This window comes from Cibotium barometz, chromosome 42, assembly GCF_041138505.1.
Source record: "Cibotium barometz isolate CiBa-2024 chromosome 42, ASM4113850v1, whole genome shotgun sequence".
In the NCBI taxonomy this organism is placed as follows: domain Eukaryota; kingdom Viridiplantae; phylum Streptophyta; class Polypodiopsida; order Cyatheales; family Cibotiaceae; genus Cibotium; species Cibotium barometz.
Genome location: NC_141087.1, coordinates 13,056,848 through 13,078,060, shown reverse-complemented (window position 1 = coordinate 13,078,060; position 21,213 = coordinate 13,056,848). Strand labels below are relative to the sequence as shown.

At 40.8% G+C, this 21,213-nt stretch overlaps 1 protein-coding gene across 3 annotated transcripts; it reads right to left on the bottom strand.

The window, feature by feature from the left end:
• Positions 1–8,556: 8,556 nt before the first annotated feature.
• On the bottom strand, positions 8,557–12,787 carry LOC147614181 (uncharacterized). Of its 3 annotated transcripts, none has more exons than XM_086780718.1 (5): positions 12,125–12,787; positions 11,721–11,968; positions 10,710–11,057; positions 10,417–10,493; positions 8,557–9,723 (listed from the first exon to the last, which is right to left on the bottom strand). In XM_086780718.1, the coding sequence occupies exons 2-5, from the start codon at positions 11,785–11,787 to the stop codon at positions 8,839–8,841; spliced, it is 1,377 nt and encodes a 458-aa protein (XP_086636844.1). In that variant the 5' UTR covers positions 11,788–11,968; positions 12,125–12,787; the 3' UTR covers positions 8,557–8,838. The 3 variants fall into 3 exon arrangements, with proteins under 3 accessions (XP_086636844.1, XP_086636843.1, XP_086636845.1); XM_086780717.1 differs by having other exon boundaries at positions 11,721–11,873; positions 12,125–12,762; XM_086780719.1 differs by lacking the exon at positions 11,721–11,968 and having other exon boundaries at positions 12,125–12,762.
• Between the last annotated feature and the right edge of the window lie 8,426 nt (positions 12,788–21,213).

Sequence of the window (21,213 nt, the reverse complement as noted above, 5' to 3'; positions counted from 1 at the left end):
GCATGAAAATCAAATATGATAAAAGTAACACTTTTATAATAAAAAAATAATCTTTTATGCATACTTCTATGCATGAAAATCAAATATGATAAAAGTAATACTTTTATAATAAAAAATAATCTTTTATGCATACTTTTATGCATAAAAATCAAATATGATAAAAGTAACACTTTTATAATAAAAAAATAATCTTTTATGCATACTTTTATGCATAAAAATCAAAAATGATAAAAATAACACTTTTATAATTAAAAAAAATCTTTTATGCATACTTTTATGCATAAAAATCAAATATAATGAAAGTAATAATTTTATAATAATACTAATTTTCTTTTATACAAATAATCAAAATGCATCTTCTATGCATAAAAATGATACTTTAGAATATAGAAACCATAAGGATTACTCTTTTAGAATAATAAAAGATGAAATTTATTTCACTAATTTCCAAAAATTTCGCCATATAATCTCCTTTGTATGGCTGACTATTTTTCAATTTTTAAGTCTCTATAAGATTAATTAAAGAGTATTGAAATTATTCTAAAGTAAACATTTTTCTACTTATTTAAGACAAACATTATAAAAAACTTGACTTTAATCATTAATCATTCACCTAGGATAGAGAATGGTTGGATTTACTAGAGAAGAGAGGGGAATGCCTTTTGCAATGAGGCATAACATCACTTGCAATTTTTGAGAAGACAAAAAGCATAAAAAACCATAAAAACCATAAAATAAATGGAAAAGAGAAGAATCTCCAACTTACTAATGAATTTTGAGAGCTTTCCTTTGGCTTGATGGTTTGAGGGTTCAACTCTTGTTTGAGACAAGAGTGGCCACCAATCTTTTGGAAGAGGGAAGGTCAAAAACTAGTGAATTATGAGTAAAATTCACAGTCTTTGGCACTTGGGGGAGGCACGGTAACAGTGCAAAAACACTATTGAGTTTCAACAAAGGGGGAGGCTTCTATTTATAGGAAAAAGTGAGCTTCTAACCAAGCCCATTGATTCTAGAATTTTCCAGATCAGTTTGGTCAATTGTTGACCATTTTTAGGTCAGTTTTGCTCACTTTTTGGATCTAGTTGAAACAGGAGAGAGGAGAGATAAAAATATCCCATTATTTGGGAGTTTAAAACTCATTCAAGCATGTGAAATAGGCGCCTCCTTCATGAGGGGAATTCCCCCATGCAGAGGTGTTAAAAATGCATCATTTCACCTAAATATCTCTCTTTTTTAACTATTAACCTTGTCCTTAGTCAACTCTTCATCTTATGTGAGTATTTACTCATTTTTGGGAGATTTTTCTTTTATTTCTTCATTTATCTCCTCCCTACATTTGGATGAATCTTATTGGTCCATAGGAACCTTAGCGTTGTGGATGTCTTTGGCAATGGTTTAACATGTCCCCATTCTTAATGCAGATTCTATCCTCAAAAGATGATGATGAAGCTAAGCCAATGATGCTGCATGAGGAAAGCAACTTGAAGCTTGGAATTATTTACATAGGTACAAAAATAACAAGTAAGGTGTTCTTGGGGAAACAAACTGTTGAAATTCGTGGTGCTTATGCTAGATCAAGATGAGTGGAGGAGAGAGACCCAACAAATACAAGAACAAATCTTGTTTATTAAGTTGCTTATGCATACAACTTGGCCTTTGCACACTACATAATGCCTTCTAGCTTCACCTTAAATAGGTGAGCTAGCGGACCATAAGTCCATTCACACACACACCCTTCTCCTACCCTTTTACATGACCTTAGTCTTTTAATACCCTCACTCAATACCAACTATGAAAGAGTTGGAATAGGTGGTATTGGACATAGGTTGCCTTTATAACATTAGGCGTACAAGGTTAGGAATATAGGTGTTGTTACATTGAGATTTAAAACAAGTGCTCAGAGGAGTAAGAGGTTGATACAAAGTTAGCCCTCTGACTCTTTGTTAGGACATTTAGAAGTGATATGTCCCGTTTGTTTACACTTGTTATATTTCATCTTATTGGGATATTTGATCCAACAATTATTTGCAAAATGACCTACCTTTTTGCAATGGGTACACCTTACTTTGCTCACTTGATGTGACAAAGCTTGTTCGATATTCAATGGAGTGGATGCACTTGAAGATTCAGCTCCTCCCTTTGGCCTCTTTTCTTCATCAAGACAAGATTGAATGACTCCTTCAAGGGTGGGATTAGGTATGTTCTTGAGGGTGGTGACTAAGGTGGTGACTAAGGTGGGGTACACCTTCTTGATTGCTTTTAACAAAATAGCCACTGCATCATCTTCATCCATTCTCGCATTCACTGAGACAAGTTGAGCCATGAGGCCCTTCAAATGAGAGATAAAGGCTCCAATGCCGTCTACCTCTTTGAGCTCCAAGCTGAAAAATTCAATTTTAAGGGAGATCTTGGAATTCTTACCATGAGCTCCACAGAGCTTGTCAAGCTCATCCCATTTCTCCTTTGCAGTTGGAAGCTAGTTCCACATGGTGAACAAGAGCCTCATCAAGATGGAGCATGATGATGGCTTGTGCCCTCTCATCATCTTCAATATCTTCAGCCTTAGTTCGATCAATAACCTTAGTGGTGCCAGAGATGAATGGCCAAAAACCTTTGGACATCATCTTATACTTGACAAGAACTTGCCAAGTGTGGAAGCCCTCTCCTGAGAACTTCTTAATTTGGGTGTTTTCCTTTGACATTGGGTATTGAAGGGAGATTACAAGAGTGTTAATGGGCTGATTTATGAAGAAGAAAACCAAAAAATTTGTGATCTTTTGGCTTAAGTAGAAAGAGAGTGGCTTATGAGAGTGCAACAACCCTTAAGCAAGCCAAGGATGTTGCATAAAAAGAGATTAAGTTGATGAAGCTTATGGTTTAGCACTTAAGGTTTGTGGCCAACCATTAATTATGATAGAGATGAGCTTCATTAGTGTCAAAGAACACTTTCTTTGGTAATTAAGATCACCATTAGTGTTTAGCAACACTATTAGTGCTTAAGAGCACATTTTTTAGTGTCAAATGACACTTGCATTGGTGATTAGATGCACCATTAGTGTTTAATGTCAAGAGGCTTCCCTTTGCTGATGGCTGCATCCACCAATGGTGTTTAGCAATACCTTTAGTGCTTATAAGCACACTTTGGAATGTTGAACACTTGATGAAGCTTGATGACAATGAGACTTATCAACACCTCATTGTGTATGCCAACCACTTCAGAGGATTTGGAGCAAAAGCACTTTCAAGAAGCACTTAAGTGATTAAGATTAATTGATCAAAGATTAGTGTAAAAAAACACTATTTTGAAGCTTTTATTAAAGCTTCCATGGCTTCCTCACAGGGCTGCCTTAGTTTTATGCTTCTTGCGCGCGCATCGAGGAAGAATTGGAGCTCATCTCTTGACTGGAGCACCTTAAGACTATGGGCTTCAAAAGCCCTAAGCTTGTGTGGCTTAAGCTTACCCACAGAAGGCGTAATGCTGTATGAAATCAGCGTTGCAGAGAAATAGGCGCTAGCCTGTCAATGACGCGGCTCAGAGAGATGTAATCTAGCAATTGGCTGTACAAACCTGAGCACCCGGAGGTATTCTTCATCTTCCTAGTTGAAGGCACGCCAAGATATGGCCTCCACAAGCAGCTGGAAGGCCTCGTGTCTAAAAGGCACAGTGCATTTAAGAGGGGGTTCAAGTGGGATCGACGACTAAGGGGGCCCAATTTTGGGCAAGGGCGATCCGGGCCGTCAGATCCTTGAAAGTAAACTAGGGCCCCAAAGTAAACTAAGGTGCCCCGCATAACAAAAGCATATATTAATATGGGCCAGATACACTAGCTAGTAGAAATTATAGCCTAATGGTAAGACTATGGCCTCCCTAGCGGCACGTCGTGGGTTCAAATCCTTTCTTTTGCATTTTGAGACTTAGGCAAAAAAATTTCTAAGTCCAAACTCGGGAGCTGGAGTAAACTAGTCAATATGGCAAGCCCGACTTTACTACGGGTGGCCCTAGTTTACTTTGGGGCCGTAGATCTTTTGTAAACTAGAGGAGACAAAGCACGACATCTCAGAAAAAAATTGCTCTGTGAAGTAAACTAGGATCCCTAGTTTACTTCACAGGCCGAGTTTTTTTCAGCCCTAGTTTCCTTTTGGTGATCCAATGGCCCAAATCGCCCCCACCCAAAATCGGGCCCCTTAGCTGTAGATCCCATGCTGCCTGGCCCTCAAACCACTACAAACTTGAAGGGATATCACCTCATAGGCTCTCTACTGCCAATAGTTACAAGCCCACAGCTAACTCTGAATGACTTTCCTCTCGAGGATGACTAACTTTGACCTAGCTAAAGTAGAATCTCTCTTTTCTGAGTCAACTAGCACTTCTAGTTGCTCACACCACTCAAACCACACAAAATCCCATCACAATGGATACTCAACTGACAACACCTGAATCACTGCTGCCACACAGAGCACTCAGAACACAAAACCTTCCTATTGCTAATAGCTGATAGCTCTGACTGTCAGACGAGGCCTGGAAACACTTCTTACACACTCAGACAAGTCAGCTCATGATCCTCTTACTCCCAGACGATGGTTTTGACTTACACAAAACTAACTCTATATACTTTCTCTTTTAATTCTAACTCAGAATCAGTTCTGACACAAAAGACACTTGATTTGCCCTCTCAGAGATCCCTCCTCCATCATCTCACTCAACTCAACACAGATAAAGCATCAAGGCACAAAAACTACCAAACTACAAAAAACACAAGCTCAAAACACTCTACCCTTCATTTAAACCAAACAAACAATCTGGAACAAGCCTGAGACCTTGGTCTTCAAAGAAAATTGAAGAAAGCACAAGAAACTTTTAGGATCTACCACAAATATTCAAACTTCACATCATCATCATCTTCATCCTCTACTACCAGCTTTCAACTAACAAACAGGTGTAGTCAAAGAAGTTATAATCTGGATCATGTTTGTAACAGAAGTTTTGCTTAGAGAATCCAGGAAACACCTTGGCCAATCCTTCACTCACCATAGATGGTGTAGCATTTTTCACATGGGATGGGTCTTCCTTGTTTCAGTGTCCTACACTCTTGAGCCTTTACGACTATGTTTTCTCGAGGATGTAGACTATGCTGACTCAGATTCAGATGACCATGATGATGTATCATGCACACATACACATGATGATATTGATTTATCGCACAAACATACACTGATGATATTGATGTATGGTACACACATACAAATGATGATTGATACGCGTGCACATAATGCCACTGACACATATGCACATGATGATGATTCATGTGATAGTGATAGCAAGAGTGATGTGTGTGAGTTAGATCATGTGGGCATGATCTTGATGGGAGGGATGGCAATGAACATTCTGAGCATTATGATTGATGATACGCCTATGTCTACCTACTTTCCAGTCGATCATAGTGATGCATTAGACTATCATGTGGATCAGTTTTTTATTAGTGATGCATCCATTAGCATGCTTGAGATTGGGAATGATGATACTTTACATGTTGATGAGCATACGATAGTGCATGAGGAGCATAGACCTAAGTTCCTAGTGCTAGATGAGTCAAGCTACTCTTTTAGGGCTTCTATTCACGGGGATATCTATGATTCTATCTCTACTCCTAGCTCTCATAGCATACCTGGTAGCATTCACTTAGGTTTAGTGCATATGTTCGGGTAGTCAGGCACTGCACATGAGCATAGCCATGATTTTGTTGAGGTGAGACCTCGTATAGGAGAAAGGATTATGCATATGGATCTAGAGAGATTTTCATTTGATCTAGATATGTACCTAGATCCATTTTTATTGGAGATAGATCTATCTTCGGATCTAGGCCATATAGGGGCATCATGGATTGGTATATATCATTCTTATAGGGGTGACCTTAGTGATCTTGGATATTCTGAGGTTTATAAGCGTGCATTCACGGCATTAGGAACATGTGTGGTGCAGTATGATTGTGAACATGCATCCCGAGATATGAACATGTGTGGTTGGATACCTGCAAACTTATGAACATGCATTCAGTAGTGAGAACGTGCATTTCTAGTTTTGGCATGTTGTGAGGGGAAATCTGAGCCTCTCACAAACATGATGTATGTATATATAGAGTGTGTGTATGATAGTGTTGTGCGAATCCAAGGTAGCCAAAGATGTGTGGTAGGCAAAGGAAAAATGCAAATGTGCTAAACCAAAATAGAAGCAATACGGGTGATCATGGAAGCCAGGCAGCATAATCTTCTAGAAGAGAACAAAGGCAGCGACGACAGGGCAACCCCGACTTTACTACAGCGCGGCCCTAGTTTAGTTTGGGGCCCTAGATCTTTTGTAAACTAGGGGAGGCGAAGCACGATATCTCAAAAAAAACTTGGCTTGTGAAGTAAACTAGGATCCCTAGTTTACTTCACAGGCCGAGTGCGGACATCACAAAAAAAACTTGGCCTGTGAAGTAAACTAGGATCCTTAGTTTACTTTTGGCGATCCAATGGCCCAAATCGCCCCTACCCAAAATTGGGCCCCTTAGCCGTAGATCCCACGTCCTTTTCCTCTGTGTCCGTAGACTCTATCGCCTGACCCTCAAACCACTCCAAACTTGAAGGGATATCACCTCAGATGCTCTTTGCTGCCAACAGTTTTACAAGCCCACAGCTAACTCCGAATGACTTGATTTGTAATGACCAGCCGCTTAATTAGAAGCAATTTGTGATCTGTAAGGTTAGTTAATGCAGTGTGGCCTTTGGACATTAAATGCGCATGGTGAACCTCGTATCTACTAAAAGGCACAGTGCATTTAAGAGGGGGTTCCAATGGGATCGACGGTTGAGGGGGGCCCAAATTTGGGCGGGGGCGATCCGGACCATTGGATCCCCGAAAGTAAACTAGGGCCGCCCGACAGTAAACTAAGGCCCCAAAGTAAACTAGGACTGTCCCCGCATAACAAAAGCATATATTAATATGGGCCGCTTACACTAGCTAGTAGAAATTAGCCTACTGGTAAGACTATGGCCTCCATAGCGGCACGTTGTGGGTTCAAATCCTTTCTTTTGCATTTTGCTACTTAGGCAAAATAATTCTAAGTCCAAACTCGGAAGCTGGAGTAAACTATGCAATATGAAAATGGTGATAACAGTAAGGTTGAAGAGACCATCAAGAAAAAACTGCAGTTGTGTGGGCTTTTGCAAGTCTCATTGTAGCACGCTAGAGATGCCTACATGTATTTCTAGGTCTACAAAGAAGAGTCAGATGCAATGAGGGAGGAGTGTTTGGATCAAAGCACAAGGAGGTAGCCGAGTGAAGGATTGGCCAAGGTGTTTCCTAGATTCTCTAAGCAAAACCTCTATTACAAACATGATCTAGATTAGAACTTCTTTGACTATACCTGTTTTCTAGTTGAAAGCTGGTTAGTCGAGGATGAAGATGATGATGATGTGAAGTTTGAAGTTGCGGGTATCTGTGGGGCAGATCCTGAAAGTTTCTTGTACTTTCTTCAATTTTCTTTGAAGCCCAAGGTCTCACGCTTGTTCGGATTGTTTGTTTGGTTTGAATGAAGGGTAGAGTGTTTTGAGCTTGTGTTTTTTGTAGTTTGGTGAGTTTTTGTGCCTTGATGCTTTATTTGTGTTGAGTTAAATGCGATGATGGAGGGATCTCTAAGAGGGTAAATCAAGTGTCTTTTGTGTCAAAACTGATTTTGAGTTAGAATGAGAAGAGAAAGTATATAGAGTTAGTTCTGTGTAAGAAGAACATCAAAACCATTATCTGGGAGTAAGAGGATCTTGAGCTGACTTGTCTAAGTGTGTAAGAAGTGTTTCTGGGCCTCGTCTCACAATTAGAGCTGTCATCTATTAGTAATAGGAAGGTTTTGTGTTCTGACCGCTTTTTGTGTGGTGGCATCAATGATTCACGTGCTGTCAGTTGAGTATCCATTGTGATGGGATTTTGTGTGGTTTGAGTGGTGTAAGCAACTAGAAGTGCTAGTTGACTCAGAAAAGAGAGATTCTACTTCAGCTAGGTCAGAGTTAGTCATCCTCAAGAGGAAAATGATTAGCAACGACTTTAACACCCACTTGTATGGTTATTTGGTATTAAGCCATTTCAGGTTGGTACCACTACTCGGAAAAAAGGGTTTTTTTTGCAACCCTTCAAATTAAAGGCAATGGTTAGGTTTAATCCGGATTTAGACTTAAAAATCACTAAAAATCTAACAAATGTCGGGTTTATGACTAAAATATTAATCCTTATTACAAAAAGCAACTTCGGAGATTTTTAAATTTCAGCCTAGTAAATTACACTCCAAATTAGGATTTCCAAATTTCAGCCAAGAAAATTACACTACAAAACCGGGTTATGTAAGCACTAGTTGGTACAAACCTCAATAATTATTTGAGCTGCTCTTGATAATCCTACCTATTTGACCTTCCCTATTATGGTGGATAATAACATTAGCTTATTAAAAAACACTTCACAATGAAGCTAAAAACCATGTACGTGAATACCCAATCAGGAAAAAAAACACTTAAAAAAAACATAGCTGATAATAAGGCTTGAGGGCATCCCAATATTAGTAAATAATAATTTGAGCTTATTAAAAAAAACACTACAAACTGAGGCTCCCAATTGGTTTGGTTGAATACCCAATTGGGAAAAAAAACCCTCCAAATGCATACTTCCGATGGTTTTGAGGCCAACCCAACTAGGAAAAGCCTTCTAAAAATGACTGATACAGCTCTAATTAAGGCTGAGGAAAACCAAGTGGATTACTGATCAGAAGCTGGTATCATCAAGGCTACCCAATTGAGCAAAAAAACAATCTTTTAATCCAGCTGAAGATACTCATCGACATCAAGCTGCAGCTCAGAAGTGTTTTGCTGCAGCAGATGGTGATCAGCATGGGATATGATGCCCAGGTCAGGCTTGCTCCCTTCATTGGTAGCAGAAGGCGTCACCTCGTCTTTGCATTCGATTGCATCCTCAGGAAGACCTTGCATGTTAACCTGGCCTGCATCACCATGCTTAAGGTCACCGTCCTGAAAACTTGAGCTGCCACCATAGTCAAGCTTTAGTCTATGGACCTCATCATTGATGTCAGAATTGATCTTGCTGAGCTGCTTGTCACCCCTTGCATTGATGTTTGAATGTGCAATGGGACCTTCCCTAACACCTTGCCTTCTTAAATCATACATATTTTTGCCTGTCATGGTTCCAGGCATCACCATGTCATCCTCCAGCTTGACACTCCTGCTGAAATTGCATGTAGCAAGGTCATCCACTGTATCAACACACTCTACTCCATGAGAAGGAGCTTCTTCTTGCTGCTGTGCGTACAAGAGGAAACCCAAATCTAGAGAAGCCATCCTTAGCAATCCACCTCCGGAAGAGGCCATGGTACCCGCGGGGTCTCCTGGCCCAATAGCTCTCAGCACTTGAGCTCTGTTAGCAGCTTGCTTCTGCTGAAGGATCTTGTACTGGGACAGGGATTTCATGGTGCCAGCATCAACCTTTCGGGCTTTCCCAGCTCCTGATCCCAGTCCAGCTCCCAAGTTGAGCCCCTTCAAACTGGGCACTGGTCCTGATCCCTTCCTTCCTGGTTTTATGAGCATAGTACCTCCTGGTGTTCCATCATCCGAAGCCTGGAACGAAGCAACTGGACAGGGCTCAGGCATGACAACACTCAGCCGTTTCAGATATAGCCTGTATTTCTGCAAGTGACACCATGGGTTTCACAATCAGGGGACTAACTCCATGAAAATGGGGCCTTGATTATATATGCATCTTCATTACCACTCAAGATACATGAACATGCATATGAGACGTATCATGTATGCATGTACATACATACATACGTACATAATTGAAATGCAAGCATACATATATGAATGCATACAGACATGCGTGCATACCCTCATACATACATATGTGCATGAAAATGGGGGACTATCTCCATGAAAATGGGGCCTTGATTAAATATGCATCTTCATTACCACTCAAGATACATGAACATGCATATAAGAGGTACAATTATGTTACATGTATAGATGTATGTATACAAACACACATACGTACATATCTAAATCCTTACATACATGCAGGCATACATATATGCATGCATACAGACATGCACGCATACCCCCATAGATGTATGTATACAAACACACATACGTACATATCTAAATCCTTACATACATGCAGGCATACATATATGCATGCATACAGACATGCACGCATACCCCCATACATACGTATGTGCATACACACATGCATACATACATACAGACATACATGCATGCATGTATGCATACATACATGTATACTTATTTAGATATATATATGCATCCTTCCATCTAGATCTGCATCAGCTATCAATATAAATCAAAGAAGAGCTGTGGTTGCACCTGTAAATGGCTGGCAACATTCTCTCGGGTAAGACCCTGAACATTCATTAAGTCCAGTATCTTCTTAGGCACAGCTTCTGCAACGCACACATAGATAATGTCAAAGATTTTGAGGATGACCTACTCCCATAACACCAACTCGCTCTGTACATGCATCTGCTACTATGTCCCAGACCCTTGGCAAGTGAATGGTTAACTATAGAGACATTATCCTGACTTGATAGCTGGCGGACTAGAAGGATAAAGTTGTCTGCATGAGAGGAGCAAGACAGACAAGGAAGACAGTGCCTTACTCTCAACACCGAGCTGGTTCACGGCATTCACGAATTGCTGGTGTAAGTGCACAGACCAATTCACTCTTGCCTTCTTCGGACTGCTGCTGATATCTTCCACATTGAAGTCGGGCAATTCAAGCAGCTCCTTCCTTTTCCTAAGAGACTCCTCTTGAGACTCGACTGCTCTTGCACCCACATCACACTCTCCCTGCAAGTCTGACCTACGGAAATCCTTCCCCTTCCTTCGAATCACATGCTGCCAAATGTTCCTCAGCTCTTCGATTCTAGCAGGCTTGATCAAGTAATCACAAGCACCATGTATTATACCTTTCATAACTACACTAGTGTCCCCATTTGCAGAAACCACTGCACATAAAAAACAAGTTTAGCATGACTGATCATCCCAATCAGATGTCAGGAAACTTTAAGAGAAACAAGTAACCTGCTCAAGTACATCACTTGTACATAGGCTGCCCAAAAACAGTTGTATACACTCGTGCAGAAAGCTTACATAAAATGAATACTTCACTCATATAGAATGCCAATGGCATACAACCCTTGTGCACATCTTCATAGAATGCCATGTAATTCTTGAATGGTACACTTGAATAAAATGCCACATAAGCTATGTACATGAAACTTGTACAAATCACATAACCCTTGTAAAAACATGTATAGGAAGCCATATCATCTAATAGAGTTCACTCACCCTTATACACACTTGTATAGACTGCCAGATAATCCTTGAACATACTTGACACAACCCAAGTACATCACTTGTAACAAAAAATAACCCTATTATGCACTTGTATAGAATGCTATACTGGTATATAATGCTACATAACCGAAATGCATGCACAGAGAAAGCTCAACATTCAACCAAGCTGACATTATGATAAACTCAACCAGACTTTAAGGATACTTGTGTGTAATGCCTTCATAACCTTGAAGGTGAAACTGTTGAATTCAAGGCATCGTGATAACTAATTCCCAATTGTAACATAAGAGGCTCAAGGTGGAAATGCTTACTGATAACTGGCAAATCCAACTCGAGTCCGATAACCTCTAGAAGCTTGAAGCCATCTTCATCAGGCATGTAGACATCACTAATGACGAGATCAAAATCGTCGTCATTTACTCTTAGTAGCTCCAGTGCAAGGCTGACTCGATTACATGTGGTTACTGGCCATCACAAGTTCCAACACACTCTCTATAATCAGGGGTGACTGTACATGGAAACAAACCTCTAGCACCATGAACACACTCAAGGTCTTGCACTGAAAACAAGTTGTATTGATAGCATCAAAAGCTAAATGGATAGCATTCAAGATTCATAAATCATTCAAGATCTAATAAATCATTCAAGATCTAATAACAGCAAGCCAGTACATACAACAAGATAATGAATTATAACAGGATTAATATAGGCTTACCTTTGTAATGGCACTGCCTTAACATTCTCTCAAGCACCATCAAGCAAAGTGGATTATCATCAACCACCAACACATGCAATCCTGGTGGTGATTAATTGTCCAGGATGTATTTCCTGGTTCTTGGAGTATAGAGTGGTCCAGCTCCAGGATACATTTTTTGGTCCTGGTTTTGAATTAGCCCAAATCACCTTGCTATACACTCATCACAAACATAAACTCCTTTTGGAGAAGGCTATGTGTTATTGGGTGTATCTCCACCGCCCACGTGCAAGAACGAGACTTCTCATTCTGTGTACATGGTGATTTCCGAAGCCTTTGGTGCTGATGGGTTTTGCTCACGTCAAAGAACTGATGCAGGTTATAGTGAGAGGGGAAAAACCCATTAAGCGGCAGGCTTCGGGGGTTCTCAAGGTCAAGGTTGTGAGCTCTTAATTGAAGGTACAAAACTGTACAAGGCATACCACAGAAGGGAGGACTAAAGGATGGGCGGCTTGTGTGTGTGTGTGTGTGTTGAGGGCGGGAGAGAGAGAGAGAGAGGGGGGGGAGGCGCTGTAGACTCTGTAGAGAGAGTGCAGCAAAAGCTAAGCGCCTAACGGAGGCATGACCATTGACAGTGGGAGAGGTGATGGACAGGAGGGGTGCTGCGTGTGCAAAACCTATGTGAAAGGGCCCTAAAAAAACGAATAAATAAATAAATAAAACCCTAGTACTCCGACAAGTACCGATGATCTTTGATAAGTGAATTATTTGTCAAAGCATTTTTGGATTTAGCCAAAGTCTCGTGCATTTCAGTCACAAATGAACTCTTAAATTTTCAACAATTTGATTCCTTAAATTTAAGGCTATGCAAAATTGCAACCGTTCATTTCTCAATTGGCTCCTAAAAACTACACTAAAGGACGTTTTTTTTAACTAGAGACTCACTCATTTTGACTTTCCACCTCATCATCCTAATCGTCATTAATGTCACATCATCTTGCCATCTTTGCATGCCACCTCACACTTATAGAATGCCATGTCATACACCTTTCCATATCATCCCTCCACATGCCAACCCATGTAGATATGAGGAGTAGCCACATTAGCCATAGTGGTGCCACGTGGTAGAGCGAGTGCCACATGGCATGCACGCCTCCCACGTGACACCTCTCCCTCCTTTTTATTAAATTTTTAAAATACAAAAATTTATTTTTAAATTTTATCTTTTAAATTAATTTAATGTATACTCTTCTTTTAAAGATTATATAATTATACATATTTTAAAAATAAATAATTAATTAATTTCAAAGGATTATATTTTTAATTATAAAATTGGTTTCTTTGAAGTTCATGTTATTTCATTTCTCTTTCATTTCAAAAAGTTGATTTTTTAAATTTATTTTTTTATGAAAATATTATCTTGTCTAAAGAAGAACCTTTGACTAAAATTTGAAAAAACACCTTAAAGAAAATGTAGTTATATTATCAAAGAAAACGTAGTTATATTATCAAATAAAAGATAAAATATTATTTTAAAAAATTATATTTAGATATGATAAATATATATTTTAATAATAGCTTTTTTATGTAAATATTAACCACTCCGGTTAACATGACATTCGTGCGGCTACTACGCCTTTTGTAACTCATCTTTTTGTAACCGTGCAATGCGCTAATTATAAATGAGACATGGGATGACCGAGCTTACAGTATGTGCAACGCCGATCATGAAGATTTGATGTACATAGAGCTAGTAAAACTAGGAAGACTAGTTTTGGGCTCGCACTTGTAATTGGGCGGCCGAACATTGTAAATATGAGCTCATGTATATAAGACATTTGATGAAATATGAAAAGGGACAATCCCATTTGTCTCAATTGAGTTTTGCCTTCTCTCTTCCTCTATCTCATTTGAGTTTATGGTTGCTTGCTTGCTTGCTTTGATTGTTGGTGTATGTGAGTAAGAATGGCAATGCTCTCCTTTCTCTCTTTCTCTACCCTCTTCTTGCTATCTACTATGTCTTATTTGCATACGTATGGCATGAGGTAGAGGTTGAGCTCTCCATAGCTCCTTCCCTCTTGCTCACTACCTAGCTTGGATCTTTCTTTGGGTGACACAAGGAGAGTTTGTAGTGAGCCCCTAGCTGCTTCACATCGAAGAGTTAACCCTCATAGGGTTGGCTAAGTGCCATTCATTGGATTTGACTCTTGCATGGATCTTTCTCTTGTGTGTGTAAGGTAGTATGTTATCCATTCACATTTTTGGCACCGCTGCCAGGGAAGGCATTTAGCTTAGGATCCTTCACTTGATTCATTAGCTAGAGTCTTTGATTTAGCTCTGTTGGAGTGCAAATCCACCGGTAGGTTGATTAACCTTGCTTTGCTTTGTGTTTTGATGATGATTACCCAGAGTTTGGATTGTTGATTGAGCATCGGAGCATTTGAGTCTTCACCGTTGGGTCTTCACCGCATTAGGAAAAATGGAAGCTCATTTTGGGGCCCTGTAAGAAATTCACTATTTTCTCTTTTCTCTCTCTACAAAAGCAAGAAAATATGGATACTTGCGTCAGAAATGTCATTGTGAAAAGGAATAAATATATTCTTTCACATGCTTTACATTCAATGTTCATATAAGAGCAACACTTTTCTATGCAGAATTTGGTGATTCTGACACCGGAGACGCGTCCGGAACGGCCCAAAACCCCAAAAATGGCACTCGAAACGCTGGAATCGAACATCCGGAGGCCCGAAAACCAAAAGTGGATTTGCTGAAAAACGCGATTTGATACCTTCTTCCCACTGAAAACGCTGGAATCGGACATCCAGAGGCTCGAAAACGGCCAAAAAAGGCCCCAAAAAGTGGATTTGCTGAAAAACGCGATTTGGTACCTTCTTCCCGGCCAAAAAAGGCCCCAAAAGTGGATTTGCTGAAAAACGCGATTTGGTACCTTCTTCCCGGAAGGCCCCAAAAGTGGATTTGCTGAAAAACGCGATTTGGTACCTTCTTCCCCGAGGAAGAAGGTACCAAATCGCGTTTTTCAGCAAATCCACTTTTGGGGCCTTTTTCAGCCGTTTTCGGGCCTCCGGATGTCCGATTCCAGCGTTTCTAGTGCCGTTTTTGGGGTTTTGGGCCGTTCCGGTCTCCGGGAAGAAGGTACCAAATCGCGTTTTTCAGCAAATCCACTTTTGGGGCCTTTTTGGCCGTTTTCGGGCCTCCGGATGTCCGATTCCAACGTTTCCACTGTCGTTTTTGGGGTTTTAGGCCATTTCGGACGCGTTTGCGATGTCAGAATCACCAAATTCTGCACAGAAAATAATTTTTTAAAAGATTCAAATTGGATCACCTTTTTAATGTGACACGTTTCTACGAACATACAGTACTATTTCTTTTTCTTATTTTCATCTTCTTTTGTTGAATTTTCAACGTAACGTTGGCCCACTCCTGATTGGTTGAGAGCCTATTTTCTCTCTTCTAAAAGGCCCCAAAATGAGCTCCCTTTTTTCCTAATGAGAGTGGGAGAAGCATGTGAGTGCCCTTACCTTGCCCTTAACATTCAAGCAATTTTTAATTTTCTATATTTTATCTTCATGTTTGCATTCTTGCTTAATTATCTAATTAGTTTCAATTCATTAGCTTAAACCATGCATTATAGGCATCAATAAGTAGCTAGAGACTAGCTCTAGCTCCTTATAAAAACAAAAACATCAAAAAACCCTGGGAAGATACCTGAATCAGCTGTTGATTGAAGAAAATCCCAAGTGAAATTACATTCTTCCAAGCAACTCTGAGAAGGATACGTTCATTCGCTCATCAGGCCACACCCGTGGTGGCAAGTTTGCCATGTCCGTTCCATCTCCTTGCAGTCCATATCTGGCAAGATCTGTTGCCTAAATTTGGCAAAGGCATTAAAACTAGATTAAGTGCATTTAATTGGGTATGAAGTGCATTGAATCTAGGGGAATATTGAACTATTAGAGGATATCCAGGGTGGCTGTCAGACTTGCAGCCATAAAGCCCACTCAATTTTGGAAAATTTCCAGTTTGACAGTGCTACACCCATTTTCTCCCAAGCAAACGTCCGTTCCAAACCTTGCCACGCCCGTTCACTTCTCATCCTGGAGCGAATGCCTGTTCTAGAGTACATTTGCACTTGCCACGTCCGCATCTTCTCTTATATTTGAACGCCAAGCGAACGTCCATTCCCTTTCCCTTTGAAGTGAACGCCCATTTTGCCCCTTATCCGAAGTGAATGCTCGTGGCATCACATTGCCACGCTCGTTGCACTCAGCACACAACCTAGAATGTCCATTCCTTCTCCTTGAGGAGCGAATGCCCGTTCCATCTTGTCAACACTGAAGCGCACGCTCGTGCCAATCTGACAGCGAACGTCCGTTCCTTCTCCCCCTGAGAAGCGAACGCCCATTCCCATCCCTTTCTGCATGCATACGCCCGTTCTCTCACAAGCGTATGGCTGTTCCTTTTGCGAAAAAAAAAAAACTTATTTTCTCAGAGGGCTCTGCACAACACTCCCATACTTCCGTGCACCTCCGCTTGTGTAGGTTGGTGCAAAACAACCCTATTTTCGACGAAGTGAGATCGGACCCATTAGTAAATACCGCGTGGAGTTGACAGTACCAGTGAGAGTGAAGACCTCCCCAATAGTGGATGAGGGACCCCAGATCCCGAGGTATGAGATCCTAAACCACAATGTATGGACAGACCATATGTCTAGGAACGAGCTCTCCGATCTATCCAACACATTCCCAGCAAGGCTTTGTAATTTTATCTTGGGGAAACACACAGTCCAAAGATCCGCAACCCAGGGTGAGAGATATGCATCAATCCCAAGAACGTGGGCATGTTCCACCTTTAGATCCTAGTGTGGAAGTCGCCTAGCGAGAGCCATCAGCCAGTTACCAGTCTTCTGGAGAGCCATACTCGTTTCAGTGTGGCTGGTTCATCGAGGGCTCCAGAAACCTTATCGGACCAACAACCACGTCCATCTTTCCAGGCTTGAGACATCATACCAAAGCGGGTGGATCTACCCAGGCCCATCGCCCTCCCAACGACCAGGCCCGCCTGTCTATCAGTCGTACCTAGCTCAAGTGGCACACACAGTCTACCAAACAGGACCACGTGAGCCATAACCTAGTCCTCCCAGAGGGCAAAGACCTCCAATAGTCTATTATCCACCCGGACCCACTCCTCCACAACCCATTCCCAACTAGCTCCACCAGCTCCTACCATGACAACGCTGACACCTGATATGTTAAGATTAGCCATGGAAATAGGGAGGGGAGTAGTTGCAGGCATCGCTCCACCTGCACTTGCTCAACCTAGACAGGAACGAACCAAACCAGCAAACATCTCTAAATTGATCACAAAATTCGATGGTAAAGGTGACCCCATTACTCACCTAGAGATGTTTAACCAGATTTGTGAAGCATTTGGCGACATAGATGACCAAACTAAGATAAGTGCATTAGACCTTACCTTGGATAGCAAAGTTGGACAATGGTTCAGATCTTTGAAGACGGAAGATAAATCTTCCTTCGAAGCTTTAAAAGAAGCTTTCAAGGTTGGGTATTCTCGTCAAGGTACCCGATGGAGCCCCGTTGAACAACTGAATAACGTCAAGCAAAATGAGGGTGAAACCATCAGGGATACATTCATAGAGTCAAATATCTCCACTCATGCTGGAGTGCCGGCGGAGATAAGTTCTCTGATGAGAGATTAATTGGGAGATTTTTTGGACGGACTCGAAGATATTCCTCTGCATAAGTTCTCCTTGCTTAGACCATACCTCCTTTGAACAATATTGCAGGAGTGCTTTGAAGTTTGAGGACAACTTTAAGGATACATGTTTGCAAACAACTTCACGAAGGCACGTTAGAAGCCTCCTTGAAGACCACTAGCACAAAGCCTAATGAAAAGATAAAAGAGTCTATGTCTGGACAAAGTGTAGAGCAATTCTTGGCAGACCCTTTATGAGAGAATCAAAGATGATCCATGAGTGGGACACTAACCACATTTACATTCGAAAGAAAGATCTTACCTTCAAGATCAATATATGCATGTGAAAGGTACACCCCATGAGTGGCAGACCATTTGAAGAGGACTCGGTCACAACAACACAAACTACTGCCATGAAACATTGGAACATGAAAGGGAGAGTGAGGATTGCCCACCGCTCCCAAAGCAGAAAAACTCTGAGAAATGGATGCATATCCTTGCCACCCTAGATATCTTACCTCGACACACTGGTACAAGGTTTGCCACAGCAGATGAGCAAGAGCTTACGTCATTATACATGCTTAGTTCAGCATATCTGCCCAATGTAGCCACCCAAGAGCTTGAACAGGTTGTTAGAACAAAGCCATCAAGGAGTACACACTCCCATAGAACTCACAGGCCAAAGGGATTCCTTGGGCCGGAAAGGTATATCTTCCCAGACAACTCAGAAACCCATTGGTTGAAATATGTGGGTGCTATGGAAGCACATGAGCATTTCAATGAAATGTAGCAAAAAGAGTTGGCAAACAGCTCTCTTCTGGTCCACACTATTGTCCCACAGGCAGTTGAACCCATTCAACCCAAACCAGCAGTCCTCAAAAATATTTGCCGCTCTGCTCATAAGGCATGCAACAAAAAGTTAGCACTCGCTAGAAAAGAATCTAAGAAGCTAATTGATGAGAAAAGTGTTAATGCAGATGAGGTAAGACATGTACCTAAGCACTTTAAGACCTTCCAAATGGCCGATCGATTTGTCCAATATGATTTGGCTCAGAGGTATGATAATGGGTAACCTAGGACCTCATATGATGGTCCAGTTGAGGTCAAGGAAGTAAACTTAGCAGGCATGGGTGAAGACCCGAGGCCAGTATTTATTGCAGAATACCTTTCAAAGGAAGAAGAGACTGAGCTCATCGCTCTATTGACTGAGTTCCAGGATTGGTTTGCTTGGAAGTACACAGACATAAAAGGTGTATCCCCAAAAGTAGTTCAGCATACCATTCCCATGGTTGATGGAGCCACGCCAGTCAAACAACAAGCTTATCCTATGAACCCAAAGTACTCCAAGATGGTCTGCAAAGAGATTGAAAGACTTATCAATGCCAGATTCATCCACGAAATTGAGCATGCGGAGTGGCTATCACCAATCATGATAGTACCCAAAAATAATGGAAAAGTCAGAGCGTGTGTTGACCTCAAAAAGGTGAATGCCACCACCATTAGGGACCACTGTCCCTATCGTTCACCGAACACGTGCTACAAAGAGTAGCACATGTCATGAAAGGAAGCTTATAACGTCCTCAACAGATTTTCAAGATACAACCAAGTGCTGATTGATCCCAAGGATCAGCCAAAAACGGCCTTTGTCATTGAGTGGGATACATTGCCTACTGTGTCATGCCCTTCGGGTTGACCAATGCCCCAGGAACCTTCCAATGCATACATCTTTATCATAGGTGTTAATCAAAGAAACCACATACTTATGATCACTTGGACATTCAAACAACTTTAATTTCTTGACTAAAGTATAGTTCAAGAAATTGTGTGTGGTACTATCATCAATCATAACTCGTACCTTGTGACCTTTAATGTAACCATACATTTGAACCAACTTATGTGTTCCAAATGTTGGTACCCATATCGATGATGTGACATAACATGCATGAGTAGAATCAGTATGATAAACTTGAACCTCTTTAAACTTACGAGAAGTCTCTAGAGGGAGCACTTGAATAGTGTGCACTTGCTTTTCTTTACTTTGATCACACTGATTCTTCTCATTTTCTTTTAGCTTAGGACACTGTAGTTTACTATGACCCTTTTCCATGCAGTGAAAACATAAATTTTCTTTTTTAGCTCTTTCAAAATCTTCATGTTTCAGAAATTTTTGTGGTCCTTTAGACCTCTTAGATTGGTCATTCTTTTGGTTAGGTCCCTTTCTTTTATTTTAACCTTGATGCTTGGAACCCTCGGCGGATACACTAGATGTGCGTTGTGCAGTGTGTCATGCTTTTTCTTTCGGACAGTGTCGTCGAAAATCTGAGCAAACTTAACTACTTCTTCTAAAGTTTTCAGCTCATTTTGCTTAACTTGATTCTTAAAGTCTGAGTCTAATCCCCGAATAAATCCATGAATTTTTTAAAATTCATCCATTTGTTTCAACTTGAGAATGATTTCTCTATAGTTGGAGATATATTGAGTCAATGTGAGATTTCTCATCTCACAATTGTCCCACACTTCCCAATTACAATCCATCTCATTCTCAACAAGAAATTCCTTCATGGACGCACTTTCAAATTCAACCCATGTAGTAGGCCAATTTTCAGACTCCAAGCTCATCCACCACTTGTATGCTTTACCTCCTAGAGTTAAGCTCGCTTCAAGTGCACGTATCTCCTCTGGAGTTTGACGCAATCGATACAAATCTTGCTACTTTTGTAAAAAAGTGTTAAACACATCTTTATTGTGTTCTTTCTCCTCCCCATTAAAAGTCGGAGGTTTCAGATCTTTTAGAATAGCAGTGGCATCTCTAGAGTGAGATGTACCAACATTCATGTTGCCCCCTTGGACGGAAGGCACTGGCATCCCTCCCACTGAAGCACTTACGGTGGTAGAAGGTTGCATATTATCCTTTAACTCCTGAAGAAAGAGGAGTATCTTATTGTACTTGGCCTCAATGTCCAAAGTACGGGACTCTAGAGCCTTAAACTATTTAACGTTGACCAAATTATGATCAAGAAGATTGTTCTCAATCATCATGACATCAAGATCGGCCACTGTCTTTTTCGTGTCCGATAAAAAATTGGAATCTCCATTTACAGACTCGTTAGGGTTATTAGATTCCATATGGACCCCAAAAATGTGATATGCAAGAGAATAAACACAAGAACCAACCTCAAGTCCAAGCTCTAGGAAATCAACCGGATTGTTAGCTCGAAGTGAAATTGTCGATGGATATGAAAATCTGAGAATTGTTGTTGCGAAGCTCCTCCCGATCTTCGCAAGAAAGCTCGAAATTTTCGCTTGAATAGTCCACCGTGGGAATAGCCTCTTGGGTACAATGTGATTTATTTCTTCTTTTTTTTAAAGAATAAAGC